Source organism: Hemicordylus capensis, chromosome 1 (assembly GCF_027244095.1).
Source record: "Hemicordylus capensis ecotype Gifberg chromosome 1, rHemCap1.1.pri, whole genome shotgun sequence".
In the NCBI taxonomy this organism is placed as follows: Eukaryota; Metazoa; Chordata; class Lepidosauria; order Squamata; family Cordylidae; genus Hemicordylus; species Hemicordylus capensis.
Window position 1 is genome coordinate 331,894,729 of NC_069657.1, and position 25,719 is coordinate 331,920,447.

At 42.4% G+C, this 25,719-nt stretch overlaps 1 protein-coding gene across 1 annotated transcript in view; it reads left to right on the plus strand.

The window, feature by feature from the left end:
• The window catches only part of LOC128339220 (coiled-coil domain-containing protein 162-like), a 61,135-nt gene that overhangs the window by 20,476 nt on the left and 14,940 nt on the right, over positions 1 to 25,719 (plus strand). The window contains exons 9-18 of the mRNA XM_053282759.1: positions 423 to 543; positions 3,711 to 3,820; positions 4,280 to 4,429; positions 4,587 to 4,640; positions 4,792 to 4,962; positions 7,174 to 7,326; positions 11,455 to 11,589; positions 14,157 to 14,309; positions 19,826 to 20,035; positions 22,683 to 22,806. Of these exons, the coding sequence (XP_053138734.1) occupies positions 423 to 543; positions 3,711 to 3,820; positions 4,280 to 4,429; positions 4,587 to 4,640; positions 4,792 to 4,962; positions 7,174 to 7,326; positions 11,455 to 11,589; positions 14,157 to 14,309; positions 19,826 to 20,035; positions 22,683 to 22,806 (1,381 nt within the window). The remainder of the gene's footprint in view (positions 1 to 422; positions 544 to 3,710; positions 3,821 to 4,279; positions 4,430 to 4,586; positions 4,641 to 4,791; positions 4,963 to 7,173; positions 7,327 to 11,454; positions 11,590 to 14,156; positions 14,310 to 19,825; positions 20,036 to 22,682; positions 22,807 to 25,719) is intronic.

The following is a 25,719-nucleotide window of genomic DNA, read 5'->3' on the forward strand; positions in this document are numbered from 1 at the left end:
ACAGGCAGCAAAAACAGAAGGCATAACAAGCCCCTCACAAGGTTCCACAGCCACCTAGTGGGCTGCATTCAGTGTTACAGGTTACAATTGTGCAGGCCTGAGTTAACTGAGTTGCTAGAAAGGGCAGCAGGGGGAGTTGCCACAGTTGGCAGATCAATCTTCAGCCTTCTATTGTCTCTTTCATTGCTTCTAATGCTTTGTCATAATTTATATCAAACAATAACTCTGTTTTTAAAAAATGTATTTCTTACTTATTCAAATGAATATGCTACTATGATAAAGGCGGGGGAAGCTTACACGATTTGGGGGTTTGGCCCTTTCTTTTAGCTTTTGAGTAAATTCGAAGTGCCCTCTGTACTTTGCTGTTAAGTGGTAATAAAGTTAATACAAGCAAGCGATTTTCTGGGGCTTTCTAATTTTAGCTTCAAAAACTCTTGGAAAACCTAGAAATCCACATGATCCATGATGTGCAAAAGAAAGTAAACAAAGAGATGACACTGGTTATATCTGAAAAAGCAAGAGAAGAAAGAAACCTTCCTACAGGTAACAACGGCATATGTTTAATATTTAGCTCACATCTGTTGCTTTAATTATAGTTGTGAAAAGAAGAAGTGAAAGCAGAAGGAGCATGAGAAACAGTGCACATTGAATGTCTTGAGAGCCAATTCACACATCATATTAATCATCTGGCAACCATTATAGAATAGTCCATTGGCTGTGTGGTGAACCATCTGTAGGCAGCTGTGGCATGGACGAAGTTGCTTTATTTGCGCTCATGAGCAAGAGAACAGAGAGACTTGTTGCTTCAAAACACCAGCTAAAGAGAAATTTTAGAACGGCTTCCTCCTGTGTTCAGTGGCCCTGATCCACTTTTCCATAGAAAAGTCTTCTGCTGTTTGTTTGGCCTGGATAGTTAGATGTGGATACAGCTGGTTACACCTTGCTATGGTCAATAGATGATGATAAACATATTTGTACTGCCTCAGAAATAAGATAACAGAAGGTAGAAGATCTAGAGCAGAAATTAATAGGTAATAAGCAGAGGTATGGTGGATCAGACATTTTTTAAAAAGTAGCACCTGTTGGACAGGAAAAAATAAGTTTACCTCTGAGAGAGAAGTTCATAAAAGATACACATATAAGTACATATTCACATACAGTCTGGGTACATACTAGACGTACAGAACTGTACACACATAATGTTCAGTGCACATACAGAAGTACACATCAGATCCAGAGGCGTATCTAGGGAAAATAGCGCCTAGGGCAAGCACTGAAATTGCGCCCCCTGTCCAAACATCTGACACCCATCTTTCAGATAATTTTACCATAATATCAGCTGAAAAATACAAGTCAAGCTCGTTCATCTTTTAATATTTCAAAAACTATTTAGCAGTGGATGTAGCCAGACCAAAATATGCTGGAAAACGACAAATTTCAGTATGCTGGGGCTCATGAAATACCCATATACTATGTGGAAGTGTACTTGGAAAACTAAACAGAAGTTCCTGTCTAATTCTCTACTATGAATTGTAGCATCATTATTACATAAGTTTTAAATATAGATGGAGAATTTGACTTTTCCCAGATACTCTGAAAATAATTAAAGGATATGCAGAGTAAACTGTGTCACTGCTTGGAATATATTCTAGTATTTCTTGCTCTCTTTCTCTCATTTTAACTGTCTTTCTGAAACTCCCAGTGAGCCTTAATACCAAGGATTTCACACTGATTCAAAGACAAACTCACCATTCCCCCTCCCTTTGCTGGCCTCTTAATTCACTGCCACAGCCCGTCCCGGGCTGATTTTCAGGCCTATTTGGGCCTGCAAAGATTGGCGTGGTGGCCATTTTGTAGGCTGAAACGCATGCTCAAATGGCCTCTGTGAGGCCTTGCGAGGCCTAGGGCCTCGCAGGGACCATTTGAGCACGTGTGGTGGCTATTTTTATATATATATATATATATATATATATATATATATATATATATATATATAATGGCCACTGAAAACAAAATGGCCACCACAATGCTCAAATGGCCTCTGTGAGGCCTGGCATGGCCTAGGGCCTCGCAAAGGCCATTTGAGCATCCGTGGTGGCCATTTTGTTTTTGGCAGCCATTTTTAATTTTTTAATTTATTTTAAGAAATGGCGCCCCCCCTTCAAGTGGCGCCCAGGGCACGTGCCCTGCCTGCCCCACCCTAGATACGCCCCTGTTCAGATCTATACCCTGCATGTAAAGGAAACTGTATGCAGATTCACTTTTAAAAAGAAGGCATGTACAGTCATTCACACACAAACATGTACATGTGTACAACCTAATGTTGATTACGGGTGATGCAAAGTGTAAAGAGGAGGCAATCCGATATGATTAGGGCACAATTTTAAGAAACAAGATGAATTCAGGATATAATTTATGGGAAACTGGAAGGGAGAAGAGACAGGTATAGATACATGAAGTACATCAAAGAGGAAAAGCTGGTGGCATGGACTGACCTGAAAAGGTTTGTACAAGGCAGAAAGGAGTGGAGAGTTGCTCAAGACCAATCTGTAGAGTGAAACACATAATAATGTTAAGCAGATAACTGAAGAAAGAACACGTAGGGCTTTCCCAGGCAGCGTCCTTTCTTCAGGGACATATTATTTTGTTCTCTTGGTGTTTAGCTTGTGCTGGCTGCATGAAGTAATATCAGCAGCCTCAAGTTACAATGGGGAAAGGGAACTGTTTCCCTTACCTTCCTGCTCTGTTACTGGAGATGTACATTTGAACAAAGTTTAGGGGCAAAATGCAGAGCCTTCAAGGAAAGAACACAAACCAGAGGATTAGTCATTTGAAATGACACAAAGAGTTGGCGGAGGGAACTGTGATGACTGTTGCAGTTATGTCATAGCCGTGTGACCTTAGCATAATCACTAATCCACAGAGCAAAGAAGTGCAGTAATGCTTGCTGAAGCAAGGACTCCTAGCAATTGTATGTAGCTATTCCAAACTTTTTTTTAATTCATTTGTATTTATATCCTGCTCTCCCTCTAAGGAGTCCAGAGTGGGCATGGGGCTACAGCTCAGTGATAGCATCTGCTCTGCATGCAGAAGGTCCCAGGTTCAGTTCCTGGCATATCCAGGTAGGCTTTGAAAAGACCCTTGCCTGAAACCTTGGAGAGCCACTGCCAGTCTGTGTAGGTGGTACTGAGCTAGATAAAGGTGGTACTGAGCTAGATAAACCAATGGCCTGACTTGGTATAAGGCAGTTTCCTATGTTCCTATATGCAGAGTTATGTTTATCTTCACAACAGCCCTGTGAGGTAGGTTGGGCTGAGAGTCACGCAGTGACTGGCCCAGAATCACCCAGTGCGTTTCATGGCTGAATCAAGGGCGGGGTTGGTGGGATTTGAACTGGTGTCTCCCTAGTTGTAGTCTAACACTCCAACCACTACACCATGCTTTTGTTTTGTTTCTCCATGCTATGGCATGGAGAAAACTGCCCAACTTCTTTGGAATGTTGCTACATGTGACCATCTTGCCCTGTGTAACCAGCTGCCAAGGGGAGCAATTAAAAGAGGCCTCCACAAGATGATCTTTTTAGATATACAGTCTTCAGCCCAATGATTTCAGTGAAACTTACTCCTAAGTAAAGTGGTGCTTAAGGCTGCAGCTTCCATGTTTGATTGTTTTAAAAATGGCTGATGAAGACATCTTCTCTGTTCTTTCAGAGCTCTGGAAGCATCATAGCATGCAAGAAAATTTCTCTGTCACAAGGCCAGAAATAGTTGAGTCATTTGTACAGAGGCTAATGGAAAATCACCAAGAAATTAATGCAGAGGTATATATACTGTGTTCTGTATTGATTCTATTCTCATAGAGCAATAAGCATCTTTGTAACCTAATTGTGAGGGAAAGACATTCTTTCATATTTGTTAATTCACATATTCCAAGAGTTAGCCTTGGTATACAAGATAAATTTGTATAGCTGAGCTGCTCTGGTGAGTTCTGGGAGCAGTTAAACCAGATACTGAAACAAATAAATGATTCATCTAGCCCATTACTGTCATCCTGACTGATAGAAACTCTCAAAGGTCATCTTCAGTGATTTTTCTACCCTTGATACCCTTTTCTACCCTTGATACCTGGAATCTCTTAAATGGAGAAGCAGGGGTTAGGCCTTGGGTCTGAAATACTGAAAGCATATACTCTACCACCAGTGAACTATGGAGGAATCTCTGGAAACAAATAGATTTGCCTAATTTGTGTTTATTTTCTGGTGTCTTTTTCTCTCCCCCAGATGGCTTTTCGAAAAGACCACTTACAAAAATGCCTCACGGCTTTGGGTTGTGATATCATGGCCAGAGAACGTAGTAACTTTGAGACCTACTCCATGTTTTATGAAAATATTCTCCAGCAGCAACATCAGCTACTCTATCAAAAAGAACAAGTATTTTCATATTATTGATTCTGTGATGGCATAGGCGTAGTATGTCACACTGATTTCTCTGTCCTAGAATCTGTTTGCATGTTGCTGCGCAGGGAGATGGTTGACAGATTTTTTAATGGCAAAACTAGTTGAAAGATGTTTTTTATTTCTGTTTCAGGAAATGCATACAATAGAAGACAAGGGAGGAAATTTGGAATTGGTTCTTAATCAGGTTGGCACTAATCTATAACTGTTTTTATTCAGATAACCACTAGAATGTCTCTCGTTGCTGGATGTCTTGAGCCCTCAATTATTGACTTTGAGAAACTGAGTTGTATAAATAGAGTTGTAAATAGTCTTGATTGCATTTTCTCTGTTGATAGGTAGCAGAAATGAGTCATGAGATTATTATCGAAATTACTGCTCTAAGAGCCAGACTTGCTGATCTGCAAGGAGAAGATCACAGCAGCCTCAGAGAGAAGATAAGAAAAGAAGTCCAAGAAGATTATGAAGCATTAGTGCAAAACCTATTTATGATGTGTCTGCAGCTAAAAGTCAGTACAAAAGCTTTCAAGTACCTGCCAAATGCTGGGCAGTTTATTATATCACCCTCTTGCTTATTCGTAGATGGTGGCAGACAAGAGGAGTGGGAGTAATAAGAAAAACCTCTCCTAGGTTTCTTCAGCTTTAGACAGAAGGCACTCTGGATGGGCCGAGACTGCATCAGCCTGTCTCACCCAACCCTCAGCTCCTTTCTACTACAACTCCTGTGCCTGACAAAACTATCACTTCCCACGCTGCGTTAGCAGTGCTATCTCTAGACCTATCTTCTTACTACTGCCCCCTTCCGTCCACACAGCCACTTAGCTTCTCTGCTATTACTGTCTCTGCCAGGCGCCTGTGTCATCAGTTAAAACAGCAATGCTTATTTTAGACTAATGCCCTATACCATTCTTTTATCCCTAGACTGGATGGGCCAGCTCTCTTATGTAGGGTAGATGTTAGTGATCAGGAAAGAACGTGACATTACTTCAGTGGCAAAGCACATATTTTAAAGCACGGGGAAATATTTTATGTAAATTGTAGGCACCTGTTTTTTTAAACAATAATGGCTGACATTGTGCGCAATGCAACATGGGTGGTTCTGAACTGCTCACTCTGCTGTGGCAGGCATTCTCTAAAACAACGCCCACAGTGTTGCACAAGAGCACTCAAGTGCTAATATGGAAACTTGCATAAACACACTTCCATGGTCCATTATTTCCAACTGATGTAGCGTTGCAAAAATGCAGTCTTGAATATTAGCACAAGAGCACACTTACATAACACTGCAGGTGTTGTTTTAGATGCCCACAGCAGAGTGAACAGTTCAGAACCACCTGCGTTACATTGCACAGAATGTCAATGTCAGTCTATTATTATTATTAATTACTTTTATACCACATTGGAGTCTACAAGGAAGTGGGTTTTTGTTTTTTGTTTTGATATGGATTCTCTTGATAAAGTAACTGAGCATTTGCCATTAGTTAAAAAAAAAAAACCAATTCTCCCAAACTTTCTAGCTGTTATGATTTTTGTGAAACCAGGGCTCTGCGTTTCCCAAGAGTTCCAGACCAGAGCACAACTGGACTATAACAGGCCTCTCTGGAACATCTTCCTAATGGCTATGCAAAAGTGATTCCTTCAAGTGGTACCCTCATGGCCTATCCCATTTATCTTTAGTGCAAAAAAGAAAAGTGACGTTATTGTTGTTAATAATAATAATAATAATAATAATAATATAATAAATACATTTTACTTGTTAGCCACCCTATAACAAATTGTTCTCTGGGTGGCTCACAACACAACATTAAAACATCCATTAAAAACACACACAACATTAAATCATGACAGACCAAAAAGGGGAAAGGGAAATTTATTAATTATTTATTGCATGGGATCCAGATGTTCCCCACCCCCTTAAGAGTAGCACTGCTATTGCAGATATAAACCATACTAATTTCATTGCAGAGAAAATATGATTTTTCACCACTTGGAGCGTCTATTGTAATTGTAAATGCTGTGTGGCTACTTGGTATAGGAACAAATTGGATATTGCTCATGACATCACTGGTGATACAAATATCCTTTTTTGCTTTCGGTATCTTTAAAACAAACTTTTATATTATTTTGTTTAATCTGTAGAGGCTGAACATTCCCCCCACCCGATGTGTGCACACACAAGCAACGTACACACAGAGAGTACCGTTGAAGCATGGAAGCACACATGGAGCCATTAAGACAAAAAAGACAGCAAACTTTGAAGATAACTCACTATGACCCACCATGTTGGCAATGCACCACCACATCGCCGACCTTCTCTTTGTTTCTTTTCATTATGTTTCTTTATGGCTATACACTACCCCCCTTTCTAGAGTTGTCGCATGCATACCACCGAAAGTATGAACAAAAGCAATATCAACTTTGCATCTCCGTTTTGTGAAATTAACACAGCTCCACAGCAAAGCGGTTCCTTCACGAGATCTGTGTCAGTTTCAGTCTACTCTAGATCTGCAGCTGCAGATTAGGAGTACAATTTTGAGCTTTCAGAGCATTCACAAAATATAGGCTGGCATTTATGCATTCATTTATAATTTTAGAAAAAGAAGTGATTTTATTTTTGTGTTTAAATTTGGAAAATCAAAATCTTCTTGAATTACATGTCTTCCTTAAATTCATGTATTTTCAATGATATAAACAGTTTGGGCTTTTGGTTGTCACTGCAGGGGAAACTGGATGAATACCGCCTAAGCGTGAACAGACGCATGTTTGAAATCATCAGTGAAGTGAGAAGAGAAGGGGTGGACAAAATGATTGACTTGAAAAAGAAGTTTGGCTCCACTAAAGATAACCAGGCACTCAAAGAACATTTATCTCAAGTAAGCTGTGATGAGGGTGTCGTTTGAAAGTTATTTTATAGAAAATAAGTGCCAAGACAAAGGTGCAGCACTAAGGGAGCTGAAGAGAATTGCAAATTTAGTACATATTTGACACTACCATCTAGTTGATCTTTAGATACTTTATAAATAATGAATACAAATGACTAACGGTGGAAGTTAAATAGGTAGATGCTGCTGAATACTGTATCCAGTGGAGCATCAACACCTCATTCATTGAAGCCTCCTTTACAGTTTAATCCACAAATCCCTGAGAGGTTTGGAACAGACTTCTTTGTGAGGAGAATCCAAAGACTTGTGTCTCGAGAAATTTGTACACAGCATAGGAAGAGGCATGTCAACAATAAAATAAATGTCATCAAGACTTATTCAGCACGTGTACAATGACTGCAGAGTGTACACAGGTACAGTCATTCACATGCTATGTCAAATGCAGGTACAGCAGTACACTTCCTATCTGTCCCATGCATTTGAAGGACCTGTATCCTCTCAGGAGACAACTTCGACCTGCCTGTCCTGGATGGGTTTATACTCCCCCAGAAAGAACAGCTACGCAGCCTGGGAGTGCATCTGGATCCAAACCCCTCTGTGGTGTCTCAGATTGAGGTAGTGGCCAGAGGTGCTTTCTGTGAGCTTTGGCTGATACACAAGGTGTGTCTGTTTCTCGAGATGAACGACCTCAGAACTGTAGTGCATATGTTGGGAACCTCCAGACTTGATTACTGTAATACGCTCTGTGTGGAGCAGCCTTTGCATATGGTCCAAAAACTGCAATCGGTGCAAAATGCAGCAGCCAGGACGGTCTCTGGGTCATCTTGAAGAGACCACATTACACCTATATTAAAAGAACTGCACTGGCTACCAGTATGTTTCAGGGCAAAATGCAAAGTGCTGTTTATAACCTATAAAGTCCTAATCAGCTTTAGGGATGTGCACGGAATGGGGGGGGCAGTTTGAAGGTGGGGGGACAACTTTAAGGGTGGGGGAGGGTGTATTCCCCCCCCCCCACATTCCCCCCACCAGCGCTCATTTAAAAACCGGTCTAGTGGGGCGGCAGCATACCTCCCTGCCACCCCGTCTGCTCCTCAGACGCGTGCACAAGCATGATGTGCGCACGGGTTACTTTTGGTCACTTCTGGTCCGAGGAGCAGACGAGATGGCAGGGAGGTATGCTGCCGCCTCACCAGTCCGGTTTTTAAGTGAACGCCGATGGGGAAATTGCAGTGGAGGGGGAAGTGCACCCCCCCCACCCTTAAAGTTGTCTGCTGCCCACTTTCGAACCTCCTGAACTGCTGAGTGTTTGAACCTGTTCAGACGTCCGTAAAAGGGCCTCCGAACAGGTTTGTGCACTTTAAGAGAAAGTCTTCTCCATTATGAGCCCCACCATCTATTGAGATCATCTGGGGGAGTCCATTGCAATTGCCAGCATTCTCCATTGTTGCCCTGAGGCTTTGGAATGCACTACCTGTTGAAATAAGAACCTCTCCATATCTGATAACTTTGAAAAAGGCAGTTAAGAAACATTTACTCACCAGGCTTTTAATTAGACTCATAACATTGTTTTAAATTTTGAATTGTTTCCATGTTTTAATTTTGTTTTAGTTTGTGGCGCCGAGACATGAGTTTTGGGTGGTATATAAATATGTTTTTAAAATAAATAAATAAATCCCGGTTCACTTTTTAAACAAACATGGGTACAGTACACTTTGTCCTCTTGTATATTCTTTTTCTTGCGTAAATAGCTTGCACAAGGAGGGATGCTAGTCTGGATAGGGACTATGGTAGGGGGGCTTCAACTCTACTTCCATCCCATGGTCCCAGAACAAACTGAACCTCTGGCATGTGCTATTTACAGAAGGCTGGGGGAAGCTTTCATTTGAATCAAATGGTAAATAGTAGATGTAATTGGTTCGAATCTGCATTGGGGACTGTGATGGTGAGAAGAGAAAAGGTTAAAGCTCCCTATTTCCTACCATGCTCCTGATTCATATTAGGGACACCTGCGTGTGCTATTTATACGAGAAAAAGTAAGTGTGCCAGGCCAACAATGTAATTAGCATTACATCTCATTTTGCCTTCTCCTCTTTGATGTTCCAGCATCAGGAAACTGCAGGCAAGTCATGCTTAATATGCCATCCTGAACTCTGACAATAATCACCTCCATAAGAGTGCAAATTTAATAACAAACCACATTTAATGCATATTAATACAGTCATTTACAAAATTGGTATTTCATGAGTTTAAAATCAGAGTAGGGTTCTGAGATTTCAAGTAGCACAAAAATCCTCTTCTGGCAACAATAAGTCCAAATCTGAACAGGGTCTGAAAACAAATGAGATGGGATATGTTTACTGAGGGAACTGAAATCCTTAATACAGGCAGAGAGGCCGAATGTATATGAAAGCTTAAACTATAAGGTTGGAAAGTGTAGAGGGAGATGAGCTCTTTAACCTGAAGAAAGTGATCAGTGGCTGATATGAAGAATTTTACTCAAAGTAGTCCCAAATAAATCCTTTTAATTTCAATGGGACTACTTTGAGTAATTTTGCTGATCATGTAAGACATCACCTGCAAACTGGCCACTAAAACATTTAAGTTAGAAATCAGAAGAACATGGGTCATGTGTTGGTTTTGTTTTTTCACAGTCAGGGATGAAAAGTTTTATTTTATTTATTTATTTATTTATTTATTATTTATGTAACATTTTTATTCTGCCCAAAACTTATGTCTCTAGGTTTTGATCTGAAACAGTTCTTTGATCTGAAACAGTTACAGGAACAAAATTTCTGGGTTCTAGATAGTTTTTGGCAAAAGCAGTTTTGCAATTTCTTTTTGAAATCTATTAAATCTTGACTGTTTCTTACACATCTTAATATCTTATTTAAAACACATTAAAATATACAGCAATCTTTTATTTTCTGCTAAGATGCCTCAGTTGGGGACACCAGTTTTGTTCCACCCTGTACAGATTTTTTTAATTTTATTTTCATCACTCATCTTCTGGGTGTCAGATGTAGCAACTAGAGACAGAATATTGGTGTGTTGATTGCACACAATAAAAATGTTCTTTGGATGACTTAGTAAGTTTGCTCAGAATCTCTCTGGTCACTGTTGTTGGAGTTGGGGATGATCATGTGGGCTGGTTATCTTGAGAATTTCTTGCCTTTCAGTGTAGTGTTTGGTATGGTTTGCTTGAACTTGTTATCTGGAGCGATTGCTTGTAAGCACTTTTGACAATTTTCTGGCTCTGCGCTTGTGGCAGACTATGATCTATGGATAGCTTTGGAGAAGAATGGAACAGGTGTTATCTAAACAGCCTCTTCCAACTTGTTTTGGATGAGGGCAATTGTATTCTATCTTGTACTGGATAAGAGCAGATAATCTGAAGCTCAATCCGGATAAAACAAAGGTGCTGATGGGTTGAAATAACAATCATTATTTATATTTATTCCAGCCCACTAACCATATGAGATGGATTGAAATAGCAAAAATAGATCCATGTTTACCAGTGTTTATTATTTAGTTATCGTCTTGCTTGTATTAAGATTGTGCCCCACTTCTATGTCTCTAACAAACTGATTGGATACCGGTTCTTGCTCATCAGATCATTTATATGTATTCTTAAATGCTTTGCTGAAATGGGAACACAGTCTTTAGAGTAGCCTAAAATGCTAGACCTTTAGATTATGGACTTGATCAGAAGGCAGATGTTCTAAAAGATAAATATAACACAAATGGAGGAAAGAGCTCATATCAGATTTAACCCAAAACGGGAAGAATAAAACCCAGATGCAAATCATGAGTCATTGTGGGCACAGCTGTAATGCAAAAAATAATTTTTTCAAATCCAAGCTCCATATGTTGATAAGCCACAGCCACTGTCTCGGCCAACTTTGAATAGCCACAGAAAGAGTATTCTGACTTTACTTAAGGGGACATTGTTATTTTATGTGCAGTCAACAATGTCTGAGTCTCTGTTGGATGAATTCACATCTCTTTCTTCACAAGTACAGAATCTGATGTTCTTAACACTGCACAGTCAAATTGCTGTTGGAGAGATGGTGAGTTTATACGAACCTTACCTTGACAAGGATTATCTGCCTTCTTTAGCAGGGGCAGCTGCAGGAATTACGTGATGAAAACAGCCAGCTGGGAGAATTGGTGTGCAAACTAAAGGCTGTGAGCTGCTGGAAAGAAACTGCCGAAAGGGCACAATTGTCTGCCACACTGAGAGAAGTGGAGAAGGTGAGAGACCCAAAACAATCCTCCTTACTGCTGAAATAAAGTCATTCGGAAGCATGGAAACAAAAGAGCTACTTGTTCTTCAGTTACAGAGCATACAACATGGGCAAAAGTACCTAGTCTGAGCATATGAGTGCATGAAGGGTGAATTGCATCACACATGGAAATAGTTTTGTATTTATTTAAAGACTTTTTAATCCTGCCTTTCAGATTTTGAGGTCTTGCAAAGCGACTTACAAAACATTTTTTAAAAAGCAGAGGTTAGAAACACTAAGTACAAAACAATAAATGGTAAAATCTAACTCAAAGAGCAACCTAAAAAAACCAGAGTTTACCACTAAAATCAGTGAGAGCCAGATAGCAAACTAGGAGGTGGGGAAAAACAGTTTTCTTAAAACATGCCAGTTGGGAAAATTGCCCTCTTTGGGGAGGGCATTCCACAACTATAGCCCCATTACAAAGAAGGCCTTATCTCTGGTCACTGCCAAATGAAGCTGAGACAATGGCAGCCCCGAAAACGGTCCTAGGAGGCTGATGACAGAGTCTGGGTGATCAAGTGATACAGGTGCAGCTGGTCCTTAATGTGGACCAATTCAAATCTAAACTGAACATTTTAACCTTATATCTTGGCCAGTTGTGTTCCAGTCTGTGAGGTTTTTCAGCCGGCCCTCCTTAGTCTCCCGGGCCCTGGTGTAGTGTGTAGTGCCTGGGCCCATAGGAGGGCCTTCTCTGTGGCCGCCCCTCTTCTTTGGAACACCTTTCCCCGACCCAGATTTGTTCTTAGTTGCTTTTAAGGCCCTTCTTAAGACCTACTTGTTTTGCCAGGCGTTTGACCTTTAATTTTTTTTTTAAAGGTTATTGGTATTGGTATTGTTCATTGCTTAGAGTCTTTAGAGGAGGCGGTATATAAGAAACTTTTGATAGATAAATAAATAAATTATTAAATAAATATCAATAGGCGGTGTGCTGTAGTGGTTAGAATGCTGGACTAGGAATGAAGAGACCTGGGTTCAAGTCCACACTGAGCCATGAAGTTCACTGAGTGACCTTGCACCAGTCACTGTTTCTCTCTAACCTATTTCACAGGGTTGTTGTGAGGATAAAGCGTGCGGTGGGGGGAGGGGGAGAACAACATACATGGAGCTCCTTAGAGGAAGGATGAAATAGAAATGAATACGATTATAATAAACTCTAAGGATAACTTCATGCAGTAGTAAAACTGGGTGATCCTCTATACCAGGGTGGGCAAACTGGGCCCTCCAGCTGTTGTTGAACTACAACAAATTGTAGCTGGGGTTGATGGGAGTTGCAATTCCACAACAGCTGGAAGGCCAAGTATGCCAACCCTTGCTCTATATGTGCTGCAACCACATGCTCCCTGTATGACATGTCTCATGGACATGTCATATGACCCAGAGTGTATAGAAGATCCCTATTAATTTTAAACAACTTGTTCTTAATCAGAGACTTCAGACATTTTGCAATGGATTCCCTTGTAGAACAGTGGAAGAATTGCATATATACCCCAAGTTAGATACGACAATGTATGCATAGTGGACTCCATGCTGTAAACCACTTAGAGGCTTCGGCCGTGGGCAAGATACAAATTTATTAAATAAATAAATACCAAGTGGCTGCCCTTGTGTACAGAGGATTGCTGATTGCACCAACACAGAGTTGATGAGTGTGTGAATTGGAACTCCTTTTCTCTGCCAATTTTACTTGGATATGCTGTATTATGGACTGAATAGACTTGGCTTGTTTTTATTTCTCCTTGGGCGGCTGAAGTAGTTGCTTCAGCACAAAGATCCTAATTTAGCATACAACTACAACATTCCAAAAATGGCAGGGCCGATTGTAGCCATGCGATACAAACTCAAGAGCAGGATATGTGCTGTAGTCGTGAGGTGACCACTGCACCAAAAGGACAGGAAAATAAATTAAGAGTTAAAAAATTGCACTCTAGGTAAAACATGGGCTTAAAATTCACATACTTGTTCCTTGTAAACTAAATAGCAGCCAGATTGGGACTGTTGCATTGTGGTGAGTAGGGAGTTTTAACTCTTTCCCCCACCAAACTATAGAAAAGAATCCTCCCTGAATTAGGAGTGTGGTAGGGACAAAGGGTTAAACTAAGCCTCCCTTCTGTGACACATTGTAGTCCCAATCTGTGGACAGGGGTGGACTTGATGTGGCTATATCTAGTTTTAAAAGAAACAAGCAACATTGCTAACATGTAGTTTAACCCCCTAAGCAAAAGCAGTACTGTATATGGTTAGATTACATTTTTCATTAGAAAGAATTTAATCTAGTAAGATCAGAGAGAGAGAGAAATTAATTATATCAGGAAAATGTGGAGCCTTCCCCCCTCCCATGATAAATATAAAAAGGTAAAAACTTTTATTAATTAAAGTTGATTACTGTAAACCGCCCAGAGACACATGTTTTGGGTGGTATAAAAATATGTTAATTAAATAATTAAAATATTTTACAAAACACCTGTTCATGAATAGCCCAGAGTTATTTTTACAAAAAGGTTCCACATCCTGTAACACCTTTTGTATTGGCAGGAGGCCATTCAAAACAAAAAAGAGTGGCTGAAATCCAAGATGATGGCAGAACAAGAGGCAATTTTATTTCGTCAGCAACTGAGGGCTGTGCGGAAAGCTTTGGCAGAGTCTCAAACAGAGAATAAAAGGTTGAAGCAACAACTAGACAAACAGGTATGCTACCAGCCTCTGTGGAACACTCTGTTGATAGCAAATGAAATACACTTGTTCTCAGTTCTACTGACTTCAGTACAGTTTAAGGAAGGAAATTTCTTTCTTATATGATAAAGGGATGATTAATACTGCAGCTGAAAATTGGTTCTATTTTTGCTATACTGCTCATATGTTACAAAACTTACTTTGCTAACTGAGCAAAGAGGCACCTTTTAAAAGTAATGGTGGTGGTGGTGGTGATGATTTATTACATTTATATCCCGCTCTTCCTCCACAGAGCCCAGAGCGGTGTACTACATACTTGAGTTTCTCCTCACAACAACCCTGTGAAGTAGGTTAGGCTGAGAGAGAAGTGACTGGCCCAGAGTCACCCAGCAAGTCTCATGGCTGAATGGGGATTTGAACTCTGGTCTCCCCGCTCCTAGTCCAGCACTCTAACCACTACACCACGCACGCTGGCTCTTTTGCATTTATATCCCGCTCTTCCTCCAAGGAGCCCAGAGCGGTGTACTACATACTTAAGTTTCTCCTCACAACAACCCTGTGAAGTAGGTTAGGCTGAGAGATACGTGACTGGAGAGCTGGTGCGGTAGGAGAGCTGGTCTTGTGGTAGCAAGCATGAGTTGTCCACATAGCTAAGCAGGATCTGTCCTGGTTGCATCTGAATGGGAGACTTGATGTGTGAGCACTGCAAGATATTCCCCTCAGGGGACGAAGCCGCTCTGGGAAGAGCAGAAGGTTTCAAGTTCCCTCCCTGGCTTCTCCAAGATAGGGCTGAGAGAGATTCCTGCCTGCAACCTTGGAGAAGCTGCTGCCAGTCTTTGAAGACAATACTGAGCTAGATAGACCAATGGTCTGACTCAGTATATAGCCTTTTCCTATGTTCCTATGACTGGCCTAGAGTCACCCAGCTAGTATCAAGGCTGAATTGGGATTTGAACTCGGGTCTCCCCAGTCCTAGTCCAGCACTCTAACAACTGGCTAGTGATGGGCACGGAACTGGCAGGAGGAGGCTCAATTCGGCAGGGGTGGATATCATTAAGGGCGGGGGAGGGTGCCCTTACCCCTCTCACTGCATTTCCCCCTCTAGGACCACACTTCAAGAGGGTTCTGGTGGGGCAGCAGTGTACCTTCCTGCCGCACCGTTGCCTCGTTGGACTGGAAGTAACAGGAAGTATCCGACACACATCTGACGAGGCAATGGGGTGGCAGGGAGGTATGCTGCCGCCCTGCCGGACCCTTTTGAAGTGTAGCGCTGGGAAGGGAAACATGGTGGGAGGGGTAAGAGCGCCCTCCCCCGCCCTTAAATATATCCCCCCTGCCTTCAAACCAGCCGAACTGCCGGTCGTTCGAACCTTTTTGGTGGCCCATAAAAGGGCCTGCAAAGTGGTTCGTGCACATCCCTACAACTGGCCCTATCCATCCCCAGCACAGCATCCCTCCAGTGGTGGTGTCTATCTTATGTATCTTTCAAAGACTGTGAGCCTTTTGGGGACAGGGAGCCACTTTATTTATTTATATCTATGTAAACCACTTTGGGAACTTTTTGTTGAAAAGTGGTATATAAATATTCATCGTATTCATATAACCTACTTCGCAGATTTTACAAACAAACTAGTTTAATCCCCAAGTACACCTGGAGACCCATCAGTTGTTCTCAGAGTGCAGCAGGCAGACTTTCCTATGTGTTAAAAAATATCTATTCTGTTCACTGCTATTAGTGTTCTTTCTCATACTAAATCTGGGAACTGGCAAATCAAAAGAAGGATAGGCACATCCAGATCTGGCATAGGCACTCCAACATATATACGGAGTGCCCTACTTGCAAGAGTTTCCCCATTTGCTTCAATCAGGTAGTACTTCAGGTAGCAGATGGGGGGGTGCCACATGCCCACCTGCCAACTCACTGTACCTCCAGTCAGGTGCCCCCCCCTTGGTGTTGTACCAGCTGCTAGAACTGTTAATGCTCCTCCTTCTATGGCTCTTCTAAAGGCAGAGAGGAAAGTTCGGAGCAGAAAGAAAGTGTGAATGTGTGGAAAGTGTGCTAGAACTGAAACCTACGAATCCACCATGAACTCTCCTCTATGCTTCCTTCTGTTCTGACCATTTCCTTCTGCCTTTTGCATTTTTAATGACTTGCTATTTGTATTAATTTTATGTAAGCTTCTCTGGGAGTCTTGTTGGTTAAAATAAAAAAATACAATAACTTAAAATAAATACATTAATAATAACTAGCCGACCCCGCACAGAGGATCTGTGCGCTCCTTGGAGCAGGCTGTTTCTCCCTCCTGTCCGGTCTCTCCTCTCTCCAGCCCCACGCTCTCTTGCCCTCCCCGTTCCATTCCTCCCCCCTCCCCCACCACCTGGACAGAGCCGTGGCGGGCGGGCAAAAAGGATCCCTCCAGCCATTCCTGCTCCTGGGCGTGAACAGGGAAACCCCGCCACCCGTTTCTCTCTCGCCCCGGCCTCCAACGGGCACCGGGGCTGTGCCCCACCACCTGTTTCCCTCCCATCCCAGGCTGCAACAGGCGTGGGGGCTTCGCCCCACCGCCCGTTCCCCACTCACCCCGTCCGGCGCCACCCAGGCCAGTGCCAGTCCGTCCCGCTGCCTCCCTCCTCCCACCCACCTGGCCCGCTTCCCCCCCCCCTGTGGTTTCTGGCCTGGCAGCTGGGCCCACTGCCACCTCTTCGCTGCTCCCGCCTCCCCCACAACGCAGTTGCCCCAACGCAGCCGCCGCCGCCTCCCCCTTGCTCGGGATGGCCAGGCCTGCCATTCTGCCACTGCCTCCTGCCCCCGGCGGACAGGCTGGGTTTTGCCGCTGCTGCCGCTGCCTCCCCATTACCTGGGACGGCCAAACCTGCCATCCTGCCACCGCCGGCCAGCCGAGGCTGCCTCCTCAGGCCATTTTGCACCCACCGCCACCATCCCCCCCCTGCAAAAAACTCTCGCTGAATGCCAAGAGCTCTCACGAGAGTTCCGCCACCAAATTCTTCAGGACACGCATGCCGGCTAAGCGTACTAAATATATAGATGATAATAATAATTAATGAACAGAGGAAAAATAACAAAAACAGAACTGCCCAATGGAAGCAACATCAAGAACCTGGAAGAGAAAGAACATTACAAATACTTGGGCATTCTCCAGGCTGATAACATCGCACACACTGAAGTTAAAAGAAAAATTGGAAGTGAATACATCAGGAGAGTTAGAAAAATCCTCAAGTCCAAACTCAATGGCGGGAACACCATACAAGCTATAAACACCTGGGCTATACCTGTTATCAGATACACTGCAGGAATAATAGACTGGACCCAGGCAGAGCTAGAGATGCTAGATTGTAAGACCAGGAAAATAATGACCATCAATCATGCTCTGCACCCCCGCAGTGATGTAGATAGGCTCTACCTCCCTCGCAGCTCAGGTGGAAGAGGAATGCTGCAAGTCCATCAAACAGTAGAGGAGGAGAAAAGAGGCCTTGAAGAATATATCAAGGACAGTGAAGAAAATGCACTCAAACTGTCAATAACGAGAAACTATTCAACACCAATGAAACAAAGCATGCCTACAAGAAAGAACAAGTAAAGAACTGAGCAGAAATATGGAAAAATAAGCCACTGCATGGTCAATATTTGCACAATATAACTGGAAAATCAGACATTACCAAGACCTGGCAATGTCTTAAGAATGGCAACTTGAAGAAAGAAACAGAGGGTTTAATACTGGCTGCACAAGAACAGGCACTAAGGACAAATGCAATAAGAGCAAAAGTAGAAAAATCAACAACGAACAGCAAGTGCTGCCTTTGTAGAGAAGCAGATGAAACAGTGGACCACCTAATCAGCTGTTGTAAAAAGATCACACAGGCTGACTACAAACAAAGGCATGACAAGGTAGCAGGGATGACACACTGAAACATCTGCCCAAAATACAAACTACTTGTAGCCAAAAATTGGTGGGACCATAAAATTGAAAAAGTTGTAGAAAATGAAGATGCAAAAATATTATGGGACTTCCGACTACAAACATACAAACATCTGCCACACAATACATCAGATATAACTGTAGTCGAGAAGAAAGAAAAACAAGTCAAAATAATCAACATAGCAATACCAGGGGATAGCAGAATAGAAGAAAAAGAAATAGAAAAAATAATACAAAGATCTACAAATTGAAATTAAAAGGCTGTGTCAGAAGACGACCAAAATAATCCCAGTAGTAATTGGCACCCTAGGTGCAATTCCAAAACACCTTGAAGAGCACCTCAACACCATAGGGGCCACAGAAATCACCATCAGCCAATTACAAAAAGCAACTTTACTGGGAACAGCCTATATTCTGCAAGAATATCTATAAAACAGCAACAACATTGATAATAAAAGTCAGCCATCCCTGGTCTTTGGGAAGGACTCGATGTCTGGATAAAATAAACCAGTCAATAACACCTATCCTGTGTAAATAATAATAATAAATAATAAAGGTGTGCCAACTACTATACAGATGGAATGTCAACATAAAATTGATTGATGTATATACTCTAAATAGCAAAGTTCTCAGCACAGATAATAATAATCATAAACCTTCCCTCCTCATCAATACTATCACACAGACAAAATTAAAAGTAAGAATTCTCCAGAAGGATACATTTACTATTAAGTTAGTAAATGCTTTCCAAAGTCTGCACCTGCCCTATAAATGTCAGTAGGTGGGGCATTCCATAACTAAGGTCCCACCACTGAGAAGTTGCTAGAAGTAGTTGAAATGTAGATGTAGATGTACCTCTGCTGGAAAACTAGGAGGGCAGGGAGCAGATTGTGTGTCTGAGTATGCATGTTTTACTAACCAACTCACTTTGTCCTCCAGCAAGTTGGTTTTTTTTTAATCACACAAATGCACAAAACTTTCCCCAAATGCAGAAAAAGAACCTTTTCGTGTCATATTCCGCCAAGTGATGATGATAAAACCTCTTACTTAACCTGTCTTGCTACCTTCATTGTTTTGTAATGTTTGTGTTCAAATTATCCGAATTTCGTTTTTGTATAAGATGGATCTCAACTTGTACTTCCATGAATGGAAGAAGGGTGAAAGCTATACAAGGGGAGATGGGTCATTTTTGGTGATTCCCCTCTTCTTCTGCAGTCCTCTGTGCTCTTCGAAAATATGTCCTTGAGGACTGGAGGAACCCCAGGAGCAGATTTTCAGGGGCCCAGGGCTGAAGAGGGAATCAGCAAAAATAGCTTCTCTCCCCTTGCATAAATTTAACTTTTTCTGTTTGCTGAAGTACTTGTTGGGATCCAATCCTATGTTTTTATCGTATGCTTATGCATTTCATGGTATTTTAAAATTCTGATTTATATGGTTCACTAATGTATTTATTTTTAGTTGAAAATTGTCCTGGGATATACATTTTGGAAATAAATTAAAGCCAATAAATACTTGTCTTCTCATGTTGCAGGTAACCATCACACTGTGTTGTACAAAACTGCTTGCTTGATCTGTTGGTATTTTCATATGCAGGGGCACTTGCTACAGGAGGCAAAACATAAGATGAGTCAAGAAGTTCACAAAAGGCAGCAACTAGATCTGATTAAGACAGCGAACTTAGAAAAGATGCTGGGAAATCTTGAAGAGAGAGAACAAAGACTGCAGTGCCTGACAGAGGAAGCTGAGAAATCCTCTGAGATAAGGCAGCTTCAGGAGAAAAAAATTAAAAAAGGAATCCAGCAAGTAAGCTTATAAATATATACAGTACATTCAATATGAATGAAGTTATATTTATCAAAAAATGTATCAAGGTTATTTCTATAATCAGTAATAAAAAAAACTTTGGTTTAAGATGAGAGTTGTTAAGGCTTACCATATTCACTCGTGCTCTAAAAAGCATGGAAATTGCAAGTTAAACTGCCCATCTTAAATTCCACGCCATATAAGCTATAAAGACTTTGTACTGTCTCGTATACTATGCTGAAACGAAGATCCATGCACATACCCCTTTACGAATGAGTAGACCTCACTCCTATTCACACATGCACTCTATGCCCTTCCTTGCAAGCAGACCCATAACCTTACTTCTGAGAACACCTTACATTCTTGTTCATAAGTAGACCTCACACTTACAGGTAACATCAAGAGTCTATCAGTTAGGCTGACTGTCTGCTTGTGAGTAGGGATACATCTTTTCTACTAGTAAAGTCCCACCTTCACATGTGAGTAGACCTGCAAACTTACACAGAAGTAAACCTTGCATCTTTCTCTAGGGTAGACCTACTCACAAGTAAGGGTGAGGTTTACTCATACTCATAAGGACCACTCAAAACAAGGATGTACTGAGGCTATTCTCATGCGTGATGGAAACCAAGCTAAGAGAGCCCAGCCACCGCACATGAGCTTTGACAAGCTCCCTTAATTGCCACCCCCAACAAGGTTAGTGAGTGTGCGCTCCGCTAACCCTGTTTGATTGTGTGACGGCATGGCTCCGCAGCGACTCACGAGTAGCCCCCTGACAGGGAGGCTACAACAAGCCTCGTGGTATTGAGGGGCTCCTCAGAATGCCCCACACATTTGCATAAGGCATGCTGGGACTTCTGGGGGCCAGGAGGTCCCCTGATCCCCACTGCCCCAGTTGGCTCCGTGGCAGAGCTGGTAATCTTGTGGGTGGCCGATCCGGCCTCCCAGGACAAGCTGCCTGCTCATCTATGGGAAGAGTGGATCAAGCCCACTCTCCCTGCAGAATCCTCTTAGGCTCTCCACACTGCTCGTGTGGAGAGCCTTACTGTCTACTCACAAGTAAGTTTGAGGGTCAACTCTTGAGGAAGGCTGCTTCTCTGCTCACACGTAAGACGTGATATTTACCTATGAGTAGAAATGTGATTTCTGCTCACAAGTAAGTTCAGGTCTAATGACAGAATGGAACAAAAGGCCTATTCACAAATAAGGATGCAAGATTATCATAAGTAAGGGCATGGGGTCTACTCACAAGTGATGGGAGGATTCTACTTATATGTAAGGGTTCTATACTACATAGGATTTGGGTAAAGAGCTCTGCCTTGTAAAAATGCATCTAACAGAAAATCATCAGGTCTATCTGTAGGAAGTTGTTGTGGCTGGACTGGGGACCTCTTGAATTTCTGGCTGGACATTTACTATACATGTGGCATTTGGCGGGAGCACTGTGCCCTGTAAAGATGCATCAGGCAGAAATTCATCTCTAGCAAGTAACTGGGGAAACTGCACATGATTATCTGCCTGAATGCATCCCTCCTCAGTCCAATGTCCAGCTAAAAGATCAAGGAAAAGTGTGGGTGCAGGGAGCCTGATTTCTAAAGGAGCATAATATACGAGACTGTACAAAGTGTTTGCAGTTTATATGGTGCAGAAGTTAAGATGGGATATTTAACTTGCAATTTCCATGCTTTTTAGAGCCCAAGTGAAAATGGAGGTTTTTGGATGACTGAATTTGCAAGTATTTTGAAAAGGAAAATCCGATTGGGCACTGTAAGAAAGGGAAGCTTAGCAGTATCTCTTACCCATGCTGGCTAAATGGAGCCTCCATATTCACAGGCAGTTTATCCCTGATGTAGAAAGTTCATATTCAAAAGCAGTCTGCCACCACTTTGTGTGCCCTTGCAAGGTCCTCTGCCATCTTGCCACAGACTCCCTTCTAGGTCCATTTGCCACCTCACCTTGTGTGCCCTGAGAAGGTCCCTGGATGCTGCCTCAGTGGAGGGAGAAAATAAAAGCCCATGACAGGAAAGGGAGGCGGAAAGGAACATTTTTTTATCTTTAGATCTGCCAGAGTGCTTCTTGACTATGTATCAAGTGGCTACACGCTTGATAAGAAACAGGAATTAATTTTTTTCCAAATCAACACAGGATTATGTTGCAGAATATACCTGAATTAAAAAAAAAAACATTTAAAAGGATATTTATATAGAATTTTGTTTTATCTGTTGGCAAAAAAAGTGTAGCAAACACAGGAAATGTCTCTTCTTGGGAGTTATATTTAAACTGTTGTACTTCAGCCATTTTTCAACAGATATGCACCAAATTTGGAAGAGTGGGGTCTCTTGTCACCTAGTTGATGTAGGCAAAGGGTCAGGTAGAGTTGACAGATAGTTTTGATTTTATGACCAATAGAATGTTCCAGGCTTATAGAAGTGGAATGTTGAAACAACTCATCTTAACCATACTGGCACTACCATGCCAGTGGAATCGATAGTGAGTCCAGGCTTTAAATAAATCTTCATTAAAGCTTGTTATACATTGGATGTGGACCGCTAGCAGTTCCCTGTTCCTTTCCTTTACTTTAAGTATCTTGTTTTCAAAAGTGGACCTTAAGATATTACTTTGTTACTAAAAAATAGTTTCTTTTTAGATCAGAAGCCAGCTAACGCAGGAACGCAGTTTAAAACTGGATGCCTTTCAGAGGGTAGATGAGCTGCAGTGTCAGCTTTATGACTTGGAAGCAGTAAGAGCAGAGAGAAACTCCCCTGCAGCAGGTATGAATTTGAATAATTGGCTGCAACTGTACACGACGTGTCTCAGTTTGCCTCCGTGACTGCAATCTTGGGAGAAACATACACACAACATGTCATGTGAAAGTGCAGTCGATATGAAGGCTCAGGTCTAGGATTTCTGTTTGGGGATGGCTCTCCCTAGTAGTTCTCAACATCATTAACAAGTTTGCTGTTCAGTATCCAAACTTTAAATGTGTTCTGAAAACAGGGTTCTTAATAGTTTCACCTTGAAAATAAGTTCTAGGGAACTTATTCAAAGCAAAGGTATGGAAGCTTTTTATCTCATTTAAAGGCATGCAAATACTTAAGAAAACAACATTTCCTGTTTGGAAGGTGTTTTCTTCTTATTCCAGGGAGCCCTGTCCTAAAGAGCAGCAGTGGTTCAAATATTTTTAAAATGCCTTGTTGTAGCAAATGGGAAGCAGATAGGGAGAAGTAGTATGCAGTTCATGACCAGTGAGCTCCTGGGCACTATCGAATAGATCAGAGCCACATGTGATCAAGACACCTTGCTGAAGCTAAGCAGGTCTAGCTAGGTCTGATCAATACTTGGATGGGTAATCACCTGACAACCCCATGCATGCTGCCCTGTGTTACATGATGGAAGAAAGATGGGATAAATATGTCGTAAATAAAGACACATGTTGGAGTATGCTGGATGTGCTGCTGGGAGCTTGTTTTGGCTTTTCCTGGATACTGGTTGAATGCTGCAGAACCATGAAAAAGTGATTTGAGTAGAAACCATAGATCTATAACAGAAACAGGCAATGGTAGCTTCTCAGTGTTACTGCTAGGGCTCTGAAAAAATGTCTGCTCAACTTTGGCCCTCCTGCAGATATTGGCCTACAACTCTCATCCCTGACTATTGACCACTGTGGCTCTGGATTATGGGAGTTGTAGTACAAAAACAGCTGGGGACCAAAGTTGAACAGGCCTGGTCTACACCATTATCCACATGGCAGCTACTTGTATGGTTTGGAGAGATGGTTGTCGTAGTCCCTGGCTACAGCATTAGCTGACATCATAGTTTCCTACTTGGAAAGCTAAGGAATCACTGCATGGCTGAAGGCTACAATAACTGGCTTTCTGTGTCGTAATCAGGTTTTGTGATTACTGTTGTGGCCATATAATTCCATAGTAAATCAGGATAGTCATAAGCTTCTTAATGAAGCCCTTTACAGTATTCCTTTATCACTCGTGCAGCTACCACTTGTCATAGGAACATAGGAAGCTGCCATATACTGAGTCAGACCCTAGGTCCATCTAGCTCAGTATTGTCTCAGTTTTGACTGGCAGTGGCTTCTCCAAGGTTGCAAGCAGGAGACTCTCTTGGCCCTAGCTTGGAGATGCCAGGGAGGGAACTTGGAGCCTTCTGCATGTGAGCATGGAGATGCTTTTCCCAGAGCGGCCCCATCCCCTAAGGGTAATATCTTACAGTGCTCACACATGTAGTCTCCCACTCAAATGCAAACCAGGGCAGACTCTGCTTAGCCAAGGGGACAATTTATGCTTGCTACCACAAGACCAGCTCCCCTCCTGGAGAGGTCTCATCCAGCCCCATGACCTTTAAATTTAACACGTGCCACCAGTTGGAAGGCTACTCTGTGAAGAGCAGACACAGCTGAGAAGGTGAGCAAGCTTTTCTAAACATCTAGCCTTTCCCCCTTCAAACAATCTAACAGGAAGAGGGGAGATTTTCAGGGGCTGTTTCTCTTTAAGGGGTAGGTCTCTGTGTGTGTGTGTGTGTGATTTGCTAGGGTTAAAATTGTCTCAGGGCTAGGATTGGCTAGGGCTACCAAACTCCAGTGTTTTACTTGGTCACTTTACTTTGTCACTGCCTGACAAAAAGGGTGGAGCCAGATAGGGCTGAGGGAGGCCCCACCTTCCTTTGACTTACATCCCGTGTCTCAGTTGGAAAGCTACTCTACATAAGAGGTGCCCGAGAGCATAGCAAACAGGACGTAGGAGCTTTGCAGGATTTTAGTGGGAAGTGTGCGGGGGAGCCTGGAACAAACCCCTGTGATCACAAGGAGACTGGTGGAGAAGAGAACGTAAGTACAAATCCCTCCCTCATATCCCTCATATTCTTGGGAAAGGCTGTTGAACAGATAAATAGCTGACCATTACAGCTGGGACCTATCCTTCTAATAAACTATCTAATAAACAGATAATAAACTACTTCTAATAAACTATCTCTAAATACTGTAAACCGCCAACAAAAACAGTATGAAGATAGAAAGTCAGCAGGGGAAGGGGCACTTCCCAGTGTATTGCACAGAGTGCTACATTTGCCCCACGGGGAGAAGTCATGGGTGTATGCTTGGTGCAAGGAGCTCCTGGTCCTCAGGGAACAAGTTCATTCCCTTGAGACCAAGGTGGCGGATCTGGAGAAGCTCAGAGAGACAGAGAGGAATGTGGACGAGACCTTTAGGGATGCGATAGAGGCATCCCACTCCAGGGCTGGTAGCTCCTCTGCTGTCAGGGAGAATGAAGGTCTTGGGCAAGGAGTACATTGGTCTGAGGAAGAGGGAAATGCTCCAGCCAATGGGAGCTGGGCAGTATCCTGTGTGGCAAAAGCCATCCTTTAAAGTGTGAGGCTGCAAAGAATTCAGATAAAACAGAAGGGGACAGAGCAGAGCCACATAAACAGCAGATGGGAGCCGGTGCCAGCAGGTCAAAGAGTCAAAATAATAGCATACATCAGGTGAGAGATTCAGCATATAGGTGCTTATACGCCAATGCCAGAAGCCTCCGAGCCAAGATGGGTGAGCTGGAATGCTTGGTTGCTAACGCAGAAATAGATATAGTGGGCATAACAGAAATGGTGGAACAGTGAGAACCAGTGGGACACTGTTATCCCTGGGTATAAACTCTATAGAAAGGACAGGGAGGGGC